Source organism: Haliaeetus albicilla, chromosome 1 (assembly GCF_947461875.1).
Source record: "Haliaeetus albicilla chromosome 1, bHalAlb1.1, whole genome shotgun sequence".
NCBI classification, from domain to species: domain Eukaryota; kingdom Metazoa; phylum Chordata; class Aves; order Accipitriformes; family Accipitridae; genus Haliaeetus; species Haliaeetus albicilla.
Genome location: NC_091483.1, coordinates 39,810,654 through 39,824,399, shown reverse-complemented (window position 1 = coordinate 39,824,399; position 13,746 = coordinate 39,810,654). Strand labels below are relative to the sequence as shown.

At 37.5% G+C, this 13,746-nt stretch overlaps 1 protein-coding gene across 3 annotated transcripts in view; it reads left to right on the top strand.

Annotated features, from left to right (window-relative positions):
* Positions 1-13,746, top strand: part of FSTL5 (follistatin like 5) — a 335,608-nt gene that overhangs the window by 92,810 nt on the left and 229,052 nt on the right. For all 3 annotated transcript variants that reach the window (XM_069786239.1, XM_069786231.1, XM_069786221.1), the window contains one exon: positions 9,395-9,643. In XM_069786239.1, coding sequence (XP_069642340.1) covers positions 9,395-9,643 — 249 coding nt within the window. The remainder of the gene's footprint in view (positions 1-9,394; positions 9,644-13,746) is intronic.

Below are 13,746 nucleotides of genomic sequence, written 5' to 3'. Positions count from 1 at the left end.
ACATGGAAAATATTAGTTTCTTACTACTTTTGTCAAAGAAATTGAATGAGAAATTATTATCATATTCTTCCAAATACACTTTTTCCTAAAAATTCCACTGATTGACAGTTTAGATTAACTTCCTTCCCTGCTCCCCTCCCTGCCCTCCTGCTCTTACTTTGCTGGATTTACTAATGCCTACAAAGCTCTCACACTGTTTTCCTGTACTGGGTCTGTCTGGGATGAAGTTAATTTTCTTCATAGCAGCCCACATAGTGCCATGTTGTAAATTGGTGACCAAGACAGTGTTGGGTTTTAGCTATTGCTGAGCAGTGCTTGCATAGCATCAAGGCCTTTCCTTTGTCCCACTCTGCCCCCCTCAAAGCAAGAAGCTGGAAGGGGATACGGCCCGGACAGCTGACCCGAACTGACCAAAGGGATATCCCATACCATAGCTCAGCAATAAGAGCTGGGGGAAAGGAGGAGCAAGCGGGGGACATTGGTGGTTAAGGCATGGCCCTGTTACGTGTGCTAGTTTCCAGGAGGTGGCTGGGCATCTGCCTGCTGATGGATGGAAATTAGTAAATTAATTCCATATTGAATTCCTTCTGAATTCCTGAGGGGGTCAGCAAGCGACTGGGTGGGTGCTTACCTGCTGTCCAGGGTCAACCTGCCACCGTTCCTTAGTAACAACTTGAAAAAAAATGAACAATGTCAAATTTACTAGGAGCAAATGTTTCTAATCAGTAAAACTGAAAATGCTTGGCATTTCTTTTTTAGCTTTCCTTGAACAGTAATGATGCAGCACTTTAACCATGCGGTTTAAATGCTGCTCAATGTCTGTGCTACTTTTTCTAGTAGAGGTCCCTGGGGAAAGTAACAGAAAGTCATCACAGCTCTTTTCTTCAGGGAGGGCTTTGAAGTAAAAAACCCCAACAAAACAGTTTTGTTTCAATGTCTAACACAGGAATTGGATAATATCTGGATTATGGTATGCTAGTTCATACCATGGGTAATTGAATGACCTTTTTGGTGCCAGCTATTTGATCAGAGGATAAGTTAAATTTTCTGTTTATAATGTTGTTTCATATAGGAGCATATTTAATCCCAGGGAAAGCCACATATGCCTATAGAGGAAACAGCAGTCTTTTACTATAATATTAACTCAAAACTGACAAATCTGTTCTTCATGTGAAAAGTTACCATAGAGGAACAGTTATTATTATTATTTTGTGTTACTGCCTTGGTTCTTGAGACCAAATCCTAACAGCCTTTCTAATTTTAAACTAAGTAAAAGGGAAATTCCAGTCAGTAACTAAGAGTTTTGCTTATTTTGATCATATTGCTAAAACTAATCAGTTTGGGTTTTAAATAACAAATGAGCAGTACTCAGGTTGTTTTGTCTGACTGAGAACTAAGCTAGCCCTTTGTGATTTTCAGCAAGCTGTATTTCAAATAAGCATTAAAATGTGCGAAAGGTTGTTCAAACTATGACCTTTTCAAAACTGCTGTCGCTGTGATGCACATCTCCTGCTCTCGGTGACATTGGATAACACATCCGGCAGAATAGAGGATCGCCTGCCGCGCTGCAATTGAAAAGCAATCAACTAGTTGAATAAAGGTCCATGTACATATTTATGTGATGAGGCAAGCATGTCATTTCCCACTTTGTTTTAGAGCATACACTGTTTGCCACTGGTTTGATGTTAAACAAATAATAAACATTTTTCAAAAGACAAAAATAATATGTGAGAAAAACACCGTAAATGCTAGGCACAACTAAGGATTTACTTGAAAATAATGAATTGCTGGCCTGAAACTGCTCGGAGGACATCAGTCTATATTTACATGTAGACCCAGCAGTGCTCTTACTCCAAATCTGTTCAGCTCTTTGTTTCAGACTTGTATATGTTTTCCATTCTCCTGTATAAGGCAAGTAGCGTGTCTTGAGCCCACAGATAGTTTTACCAATGTAATGGTCACTGGTCAAATGTAAGGAGGATGATCAGCGGAGGGGATTTTTGCAAGGCTTAGTATAGTGCCAGAAGATCATCTCCCAGCAGCGAAAGAGACTTTGGCAAAACTTTCTTGGCTCCCACAAGCATGTGAAGAGTCCTAGCCAGGGCAGTAATTTCACCTGAGGGAACGTGCAGGCTGCTGGGCTATGAGGCTGCACACAAGACCTTGCTGTCCGGGCCCTGGGCACAGGGCCAGAGCATTGCCCTGCAGCACTTTGGTGGTGAAATTGATTTTGGTTCAGGCAGAAATCTGAACAGGGTGCTGCTCTGGAGGAAAGGCTGTGCGGTGGAGTTGTCATAGTCGTTTGTTTTGCTCTGATATCAAAGCAGATGCTTACTAGCCCAGCGAGGGAGCAAGGAAGCTTACAGAGGCAGGAATCCACAGCAACTCCGTCTTAATCGCAGGAGGAGAGGGCTGGGCAGGGGCTGAGCCTCCTCTTGCGGGGCGGGGAAACCGCCCGGGGCTGCCCCGGAGGAGCCGTTGAGCCCCGGCCGGCGGCGGCGCAAGAGGGGAGGGAGCCGCGGGGCAGCGGGCGGGCGGGTGGGCTGCGCTTGGGCACGGCGAGAGGAGAAAGCCCTACAGGGTCAGCTAACGGGAAGGCGGAGGAGCAGGTGAAGGCTCTGGAAGGTGAGACAAGTTTCTGCCTCGTAAGCAGAAGATGGTTTTACGTAGTGCTGGTTGCGTTTTCATTTCTACTCTTTCTTATGCGGTGTTTTTGTTCCCTCTCTTCAATCTGATTCAGGCAGAGGAGGTGTGATTTGATTTTTCTCTTTTCTGAGGAAACTAAATTCTGTAAAGTTTGCTCAAGGTAGCTGCAAAGTGGTGGTAAGAGAACGGGATTCACATGGGCAAAGTTGCTAAGCTGACTGATTGTGACCGACATACACTCTTCTGGGAGGTTTCAATATTTCAGGTTAAGAGCTGGGTATGCAACTCTTACAAACCTTCTTGGTATTTTTCTTCTCCTTTTACTCACTGTAGTTTTGCATATTTAGTCCTTTAGAAGTATGGCACTTTCTCCTGTTTTGTTCCTGATTTACCTTTACAGGAGAATAAGAAAGTCAACTTTATTTGAATACACAAGGCAAGGATTCTCTTAAGTGTATTTAGCCTGACTTTTAAGGTTAAAAAAGGCATGCGCAGTTATGATGTCTTGTGTCCGTTTCTGTTAGTCAGTCCTCACTGGTAAGCGTTGAGCAAACCAGAAGATTGCAATCAAATTCTAAGGAGGTGCAAATCCTTACAGTACTTCCATTCCCTGACAAAGTGGGGGGGAGGAGGGCTTTTATGGTCTGTGAGTGGGGGGGGGTGGGGGTAGCACAGGGAAGAACAGAGGAGAGGACAGTACAAGACCCAGCCGAAAACTGATTGTATGCACAGGCAAAGTAAACTGTTGTATAAAGTACTCCAGCTTACTTGGTTGCTGCTGAAGGAAAACCATGGCACAGCAAACTAATGATCAGCCATGTCTACTAACTACCGTCACTCCTACAGGTGGGAGCAGGGCTGAGGGGTGGGAGCTGAAAGTGGCTGTCACTGCGGGCAGTGGACTGCAGTTGCAGCTACAGGTGCTCATCCTGCTCCTGCACAGGTGTGGTGCTTGCTTTTGTTTTTTCTTTTTTCCCACCTTCACATCTTTGAACCACTAGTGCTGCTGGTATGAACTTCTATTTTGCCTCTGAGAAACTAAAGCTTCTAGACAAATTGAGGAAACAACAACAACAACAAAGTTGAATGTGAAGAGATGAGAAAGGAGTTTTAAGTGGAAAGACAAGAGAGACCTCTGAGTTTAGTCTTACTTGGAAGAGAATGTGAGATTGGATTATTTTTAAGGCTGAGCCTTTAAAAGTTAGGGTTTCAAGGGCATTTTTTGGAGCTCTATTTCCTTCTACTTTTATGAGCTTCATGCGGTAGTTAGTGGTATGAAAGGCTAGTTAAATTGAAGATGCCCTATAATCATTAAGGGTAAGTCAGTCACAGAAAAAGAAAAGTGAATAAACATGGAGCAGGAATTTATATTTTTGTCACTTTAGAAATTTGTAAGAAATACTTATATGTCTGTATATAATCTATAGAAGACACATGTTAAAATTATTTTGCATACAAATCCATGAACATGACCACAAGTGAGATTTCTCTACACACCACCACCCTGCCCCAGGTGACCATATTCTCTTCAGAAAAATGTATGAAATAGAAATTCCTAGTAGTGTGTCCAAAAGCTTGGCTAAGCTAGTTAGAGTTTGGAATGCAGATAATTTAGTAGTCAGTTGTGAAAACTGTATTGTCTGTTACAACAGAGGCTCACACAACAACCAACCAAGCAAAGATGCTACAGTTTAAAATCAAGGCATATTCTGTGGTAAGGCACTCTAATATTCTGTTTAGAGAATACATTGGTAAGGAGAGTTCAAAATCCTGTATCTTTTTAGTTTATTAAGATATGTGCTGTTAGTTATGTGGGGAAACTTTATTACCATAAGCATTATATTGACAAATTATGAATAGTTTTTATTTACTCTAAAAAAATTCATTATTTTCTTTAAATTTTGTCCCCTGCCCCAAATATTCCTAACCAGAATAAAAAAATGCTAAATTACTGAAGAAGTTCATATACCAAGAGTGCTGGATAATGAGTAAAGCAGATTTAATATCATGTTCAGTCAGTGTAATTACAAGCTGTTCTTGCTAGTGATATCAAAATTTGTTGAAGAACTTCTGTTAAAATACTACAGCTTTAAAAAAAAAAGAAAAAGTCTAGAGCTTTAATATTTATGAGCAGATACTCACAGTTCATGCTGAGGTCATGCTCAGTGTTAATGCCCTACCAGTGTTAATGGTAGGTGGTAATCAATCTTCTTTTCCTCTTTTTTTTTTTTTTTTATTTCTTTCTCCCATTTCCCTGTTGCTTTCCCTGAGATATTTCTGCTTCATGTGAAACTTAAGGCTACACTGGACAATTACCAACATTAGGATTACAGTCTTGGTTGAGCCTTTTGTAGATAGTATATTGAACAAAAATACAGCTGTAGAGTTGGAATTGTCATTTACATAATCGTTTTAAATAAAAGGGAGGTGGTGTTAACGGGACTGTTGACCTCGGAAATCAGTGTTAGTAATTTGTACACAAGATACCAACGTATTGTCTCCAAAAATAGCTGCCACTTTGTTTTAGATGACACGTAGATAATGCTGCAAGTTATGACAGAAGCCATGAATGCAAATTATGTTGTTAGGGCAATAAAAAAAAAAAAAAGTCTGAGTTTGTGAGGGAGGGCTCAACATACAGCAAGCTTGTGTGTGTTCCAGCCTAGGGCCAACTGGAGAACGTGGTGATGCATACTCTCAAGAATTTTGAAAGTTTCCGTGTGCAATGTTTCTCTAAACTGATTAGTTAAAGGAAAAAGTGTATATTCCTGTGAGCCTTTTGCATGCTAAACCATCCACTTAATTCCCAAGTGTAAATGATGCAGCCATGACCTAAACCTTGCTTAACTCTGGGTGCTGCTCAGCTGGCCTTCAGCTAGGAAACATGTATGCGGAATCCTAAGTGAAAGCTTGAAACTGTATTTATTAAAATTTGTCTTAGGAGAAAAGCCAAAAAAATTTTGCTTTCTCCATTTCTTAAAAATAAAAAATCTCTTCTTTTTCTTTGCTCTTTCATTTTATGTCCGTTTAGAGTTTAAGTTTCAAGAGAATCTGAAAAACTTATGTCACTGCTTTGGCTGTCTTAGGCATAATAAATTTTTAATATTTCTTAAAGCATGTTTATTTTTTTAACTTAAGGCTATGATAATTTAAATGTTTCCTGACTTACTTTCAAGTGCAACAAAGTACATTTTCTTTTCCATACTATTATAGACCCTCTCAGAATGCATAGGTATTACACTTTTTTGGCTGAAAATTCAGAGTACGTAGCTAATACGGGTACACGCTTCCCTGTTGTTGTGTGTGGCACTTGACAAATGCAGACTTACCTATCATCACATAAGCAATACCAATTAAATTGCTGGCAAAAGATTAGCATTCATGGGTGGATTATTTGTCATCTTGATTTACTCGTTCTCAGTCTCTCAATATTGAATATACTGGGCTGCTTATCTTCTCTAGTAAATTACTGAATTATGTCCAAATATAGGAACCTAAGTTCATCTTGGACTAGTTTACTTTCTAAATCTAAATGCTTAGATGGAAGAACAGCCTTCAGAAAAACTTGGTGGTTTTTTGTTTTATAACTTGGAGGGAGGTGGTGGTGTTGGTGGTCTTCTGAATGGGTGCTGCATCCTAAGTAACTTTGTCCTAGGAGACTTATCTACACTGGTGTTAAAAACACTAAGCAAACAGCACCCCTCCCCCCAGGAAAACCCAACAACCCCCCCAAAACCTTCCATTATCACTCTTTCAAAAGTATACCTCCGTTAATAATAATTCCCAGTAAGAAAAGTAATAGTGGCAATTTTCTGAGTGTCACTGGAATAGCCAGGTGTTTCATGAATGGGCTGCATGTCACAGCCCATATGGGTTTAAAAGATGGTTTATTGTTGATAATGACAAGATTCCTGTAGCTTTGTATCTGAACAGGAAGCAGCTCTATTCCAAGATGAAAATTATTGCTACCTAAAGGAACTACCCTTTTTGGAAATGTAAAATAAAATGAAGGATTTGCCAAATATAGTGATTCTTGCAAGTTGGGCTAGAACAGTGAAAAGCAGCAGAAGTTGGTTTTGTTTGACAGCTAGTTTATACACTGAGTTTTCATTCCTCCTGCCATGGTATAGGCAGGCAGACAGCTGTAACTTGATGAAAAGCATGTTAGGTAGGAGTCCTGAATACCCTGCAGTACCTCTACTGGTCAGAACTAACACTCAGGTCTGTCTAACCAAACACAGTGGATCAGACCAATAACGAAGCTGTGCTTCACTTGCCTTTATCAACTAAACCTTGTTATCATTACAGAAGTTCTTTGTATATCAGATTTTTATCTCTGTGTTTTTAAAGACTTACTTGGCAATGAGTTAAGACTTAAAGGTGATACATTTGTGTGAACAAAAACGTTACTGACGTTGTATCATCATATTTGGGTCAAGCGTTTTGTGTGTTTTTTCAGCTCTGACAATAAAATGCTAGTGTTTTTTATCTATAGCTAGTAAATGCCTCTGCCTAAGGCTATTCAAAACATCTGGTATCTCCTTTTGTTTCACTGGCTTTTTCCTCTGTGATTTAGAAGTCTGCTTGTTCCAATATTTCATTAATAATTCCCCAGAAATGTGAAGTGGAAACATGGAAAAACTTCTCTCCGTAGTATTTAAAATAGTTCTTTGCAGTTCTTTCTTTGTTACTTAGTTGCAGCACTTAGTGCTTCATCACTTACTCAGGTGAAAGAAAAAAAATCCAAGCAGACTGCACGTGCCCTGCACCTTTTGCTAATTTGATTTGATTCTCCACAATAAAGTTAGTATTTTGACTTAACTGATGAAGATCAAATCCATGCCATTACATATAACCTTGTTTTCTATTGGTAATCTTAAAATTCCTAGATTTCTGTGTCACTAGCTTATTTAAAAAAAAAACACTTAAGTCTAAACCCATTTATTTTTATCTCACAGTAGCTATTTAATATTTATTGGTTTGTTTACATTTTCAGAATCGCGTGTGCTTTTAGTTCAAATTTCTATCAAAGTTATGTCTGTGAACATTTTGTCACCTCATTTGAAATTGCGTGGATTATATTTATTTTTTTTACGAGTGATCTGATAACCACTAGTTAGTGGACTTAAGAATAAACATTTAAACTTTTTTCTTAAGTATGTACTATAAAACACTTGAAACACTGCATAGCTGCTCCTTTTTATTGAATACATTAGATCTGCAAGTTCCTAACTTAAAAATAGCACAGAACAGTGCTTGTTAAACTGCTGAAAGCGTTAAAAATAGCTGAACTTAAGGCAAAGACTGTCTGAAGAAAGAAGCTTGCTTTTATTGAGGTCAATGGGAATTTTACTATCGACTTCAATAGAAGGAGTTGCGTATGCAGTGATGTATGCAAATAGATGTATTGTTTTGGAATAGTTAATGATGTAAAATGGAGACATTTATAAAACATTTCATAACAAAGTAATACAGTTTTTCATTATGGCAAAAAGCTTGCTTGTTTATTGATGTACATGATTGGTATACGCTGACATATACCAACACTATAAATATCAATATATATTATGCAAATCATTCTCCCTCATCTGAAAGTAGCTGTTTTGCATTCAGGCATCAGATTCAATTAGAGTACTAAAATGAAGTCCCAAGTGAAGTCTTAAATAGGTTTCTACTTTCACAGCAGTATACAGCACAATGCATTGTTGAGTCACCACACACCTCTTAATAATTCACAGCAGTTATCAGATTGAGATCTTTATCTTCCAATTCAGAAGGCAGAAATAATAATGATTTATGGACTTTGGCCTCAAACTGCAACATTTCTATCACTTCAAAGAAGTGCTGTAATTCTGTAATGTTGTGTACATGACCTGTGCTGTGAAGTACTCTTGGACATTGCAAGACTTTATTTGAGGTTAGCAGTAATAGAAGGAAATTGGATTTATATTAATTTCTGTCAGTTAATATCTGTTGCTTGTATATAGTGGTGATATGTTGGCACAAGGAGTAATATTTTTAAAAACTTATGGGAAATTTTTAATGTTGAATTGGGTTTGCCCATTTCAAGTCAGTTTGGTGCTTTTCCACCATGCTCTTCCCTGAAATGTCATTGTCTTGCCACCACAGAGGTTTTTGGTTTTTTTTTCTTCTCCATGTTGTTTAAGAGCCTTGACCCATCTCTCTTTATTCTTGCTATCAGTCTCAATGTGTGAATGTCTATTTTATCTGCCTGTCAGAGTTCAAGGAGCGTCTGGATGTCGCCCTTAGTCATATGGTTTAGTTTTAGGTAGTCCTGTGAGGAGCACAGAGTTGGACTCGATGATCCTTATGGGTCCCTTCCAACTCAAGATATTCTGTGATTCTGTGATATAAATTCTAGAGAATGCATAGTTCTATTACATGCAATAGCATAGCAATCTTAAGGGGACAAACTTCAATATACCTTTAAAAAGGCATGATGTGCTATGAAACTTGTTAAATGGAAGAGTAAATATTATCTTGTTACTAGATGTTGCTCTTAATTACAGATAATCTAACACACAACAATGACTAAAAGTATACCTAGTCATGATAACAAGACTATATTTGTTTCATTTCAGGCTGACCTATGTTAAGCATTAGTCAAGGATGTAACAAAGGACATATTCTCACTTCATTTACATAATACAATCCTTTTTGTATCTCACATGCAACTAAATAAAATATAATTAATATCTCAAAGCTACTTTTCTTTTTTTTTTTTTAGGGTATATGGGTCAAGATGGCCATTTCAGATCATGCGAAAACAAGTACTGCGGTCTGGGTAGACACTGCGTTGTGAATGGGGAGACTGGCCAAGCTGAGTGTCTATGCATGGAGCACTGCAAGCCGCATTACAAGCCTGTGTGTGGTTCTGATGGAGAATTCTATGAAAACCATTGTGAAGTGCACAGGGCTGCCTGTCTGAAAAAGCAAAAGGTCACCATTGTACACAATGAAGATTGCTTCTTCAAAGGTAAGTGCAGCTGAACAATATCTGGAATATTGCTATCAGGTTATGTGTTTTCAAGCAGTTGTATAGAGGCTGCACGGAGTGTACAGTGAATAAATTACTGAAAAAGTTACTACAGTAAGTATCTTACTCCAGAGATATCTTATGGATTGTTTTTTTCTTTTTGTTTGTACTTGGTGCTCTGGGCAATCACCCCTTTTTAACCTGAATAAACCAGTTGTCTCCTGGAAATTAATCCATGGCAGCTTGTCTTACAAATGTGGCTGTTGACCTCATTCATCTGAATGTACTTACGGTCCCAAAGCCCAAAGGATATTAATCTCTATTACAGGAAAAACAGAATTTAGGATTTCAGAGGATTTTTGCAAGGCTGCAGGACCTATGCTTGTATTTGGTGTTGAAATTGATAGACCAGCAGATTGTTCAAGGCTACATGGGTCTTCCTTGCTTTGAATTTGGACAATGAAGAGTTTACCTACATATTTACTAAAGCATGCAAGTTTAGCTACTTTTTAATCTTCTGAATGCTGAGAGATGCCAGCCTGATTGCTGAGAGATATACCTTATGTTAAGTATCTTATACTGAAGATGTCAACAATTGCAACTTGTCTTTTTTAATGTAATTTGAGCACACCTTGCAGATTTCTGGAACTCTGCCAATACAGACCTTGATTAAGCATGTTTGAGTACTTTGGCAGATTTGCAGCATGTTTTCACTGTTTAAAACAGGCAGATGGCTTGGGAGGGGATGTTTTTAAATAAGGCCATTTTTAATGAGTCTACGTAGGGATTGAATTAATTCATATTCTTTTTAAAGACTGTCCTGCTTTTGTTAATATTATTATATGTTGTGGATATAGTTGCATTCTCAGTAATAGCACCTTTGTAGGGAACATTCATTTAAATTACAATATTCCACTTAAATTTTAGTTGTATTCTAGTATAAGGTTGTTCAAATGGAACCAATTTCAAAATTTTCAGAGTTTAATTTTTTACTGCATTTATGGTTGAGGAATTGTCCTTTAAATGAAAAGTTGGGCTTTTTTTACCAAATCCAAACATCCCAGGTCATGCACAAATACCAATATCTTTATTATTATGAAGGGTTTTGTAGTAGAATAATTGAAGGGGGGGATGGGCAGGGGGAACACACCAAAAATTCTTTTCTCAAAAACTTAATTAAAAAAAAAATATATAAAGCCCAGCTGTGCAAGCATTGTAGTTGACTCTTGCTGAGTAAATGGGGTGACTGCCAAGGTGAAGTGCCTTTCCTCCTTTGCCTCCTTCAGCAGACATGTTAAGCTCAGCAACTTCATCAAAACATGTTAAGGGACAGGGGTTCATAGATTGAAGGGTGTGTGTGGAAATCTTGTAATGGGAAATGCACTTGTAAGTAATAGTGAAGGTTTAAATTTGTTCAAAACTAAATGAAGACACTGTATAAAATTGATATATCATCATAATATATAGATTTTAAGTAAGTAGCATGTTATCTGAGGTAGTGGGAAAAAAATTACTTTAGGAGTGTAGCATTTGGGGCTTGTAGGGAATGGTTTGCGCAATAACAACAAAACCTGAATGTTTCTGTCTTGGGTCTTAACAATCACAATCTTTTTAAAAAAAACTTTTTTGATGATGCAATACTCTGATAGAACAAATGACAGTAACAAGCACTAAAATATTTAAATTTATGGGGCTAATTTCAGTTCTTCAGTGCGCTATATACAATACAAATAAATTCAGAGCATGTTTGAAAAATTATAGTGTTTCTTTTTCTTGGGGGGGGGATGTAGTGAGATTTATTTACTGAAATGGAAAGCAAGACAGTACTTTAGGTAGAAATATCATCCAGATGCTGCCTAAAGTTTTGTTAGCTCATCTTTGTTTTAAATTTACCGCATAAGTTTCATATCTATTGTAATGGATAATGGAATATACGAATAGTGTTCAATTTCGGACACCTAATTTGGATGCTGGATTAAAAAAGTAGGTTTCTCCTTTAGTCAGTGACAATATTCAGAAAAGGACTAGGATATCCAAGTGACTTGCTCTGAGTTGCCTTCTGAAAACTGTTATTTATCAAGATACTCCAATCTTCTAATTTGGGCAGTAAAACTAGATGCTTACAAATAGTGTAAAATATTTCATTTTCTCTCTTCTTTCTCATCTTATGTTGTCTTCAGTGGTGTTAAGCAGGTGAGAGTGGGGACAATTATTTTCCTGTGATTTATTTGGTATATATGATTTTCCTATATTTTATTTGGTATATATGGGCCTTACCAATCTCAATTTCTACCTTGTTAACTTCAGCTCATTCACTGCTGTAATAAAGCACAGTGACGTTAAAGCATTGTTGCCATTCATGACTGTTGAATATGTCCTCCAGCATTCAGTATATCTATATGGTAAAGGAGCCAGAAGATTTCAAACTATTTTCATGTTATTCCTTCCTTTTACAGAACATTTCTGAGCTAGGCACTAGTAGACTGCCTTCAGTAAGGCTGAAGTCCTGCCAGCTATCGGGTCAAAAATATTAAAAAGCTAATAGGAGAAAGCCCTCAACAGAGGGACTCCTGGATAGAGAAGGTGAACGCCATCACTACCAGTGGTGTCAGAAGGGCACTGCCACATGTCCTCCTTGTTAGTTTAGGTGGCATCCTCTAGCACAAATGATCTCACTTCAATAAACTGCTTCTGAGACCAGAAAAATTCAAAAAAGTTCTTACATTCAGAAAACAAATATTCTGAGCATTTTGTTTAGTCTTTCACAGTATTCTTTAATAAAGGCTAATCTGAACTTGGGGGACAGCAGGGGAAAGAGGTTCAGTATGCCTACAAGATGCTGTTACATGAGATGGTAGTCACTGACAGCGACTCTATATATGATGATTGCAGTTAAAGTTTTTTGCTTTCTGGTCTATTGCTATTTCATTTTCAGATCAAACAACTGTGTACTTCGTTACTTGATTGATTTTCTTTTTTTATTTTTTTTTGTAAATTTTGTCTGTGGTAAGCTTTATATTTGTCTCTAACAAGGTCATGCTTTAGGGTTGGGTTTCAAATCCTCATATTGGGTTGATTTTTATTTTTTTTTTTTTTTCTTGGGGGGGGAAATATTCTTCATGGATAAATTCTGAGTTTTAGACAGATTTGGTACTGAGCTCAAGATCAGAGAAGCTGAGAAATACACCTTATTTAAAGGAGTAAGCTTACCAGAAAACACTTTAGTATTCTATGTCTGGAGAATAAAATTTTATAAGCAAATGTTCTATATACCTGATTAACATTACAATAGCAGCTAAGTAGCTATAATTATTTAAATACTATATCTTGTAACTGAATGATTTATAGTTGATCTCAAACATCATGAGTTCTACTTAACAGTTTTAAAATTGCCATTTTAAACACTTACATGATGAGTGGAGTTAAAGGATTGACTTGCTAAATGAAAGAGATCCTTGGCTTATATGTTGAAACTCCATTAACATCACTGAGAAATGTGTGTCTTGCCTAAGCTGTGCATGAAACAACGTAGACAAAAAGCATCAAATCCTTCACAAATTGCTGTGTCTGAAACATTTGATAAATGCATTTTGAGGTATTGAAAGCTACGTATGTCAAAGCTGTACTCTCCTGATACACTGTTTTTCTAAACTAAAACTTCAGGTTCTTGTCCCTTACTTGCCTTTTATGCAGATTATTTATCACTAAAACTGTTAGTTTCATTTTTCTTCTTTTGTTTTTTTTTTTTTTTTTTTGAAGTCCCATTGTAGGCTGACCGGTGGTGCAGATAAACTTGGAACAGTTAGTAGAATATATGAACTGTTCTTCCCATTTCTGTGTCTGACATGGGCATGCCCAGATTCATTGGACTCCTTCCTTTTTCATTGTCACTTGCTGTCTTTATTTCCTCACATGTACATTTTTTCCCAAACGTGTGCGATACAGGCATAAAACAGTAGTTGAGGTAGAAAGTTTTAATCATCTCTTTGTCTTTCCCTGATGATTAAGGCTGTTATGCAAACTGTACATTTTTGACATGGATCAAGATAATGGCCATCCTAAATTAGAAATTACTTATTCTCCACTCTTACTGTAATTTTTCC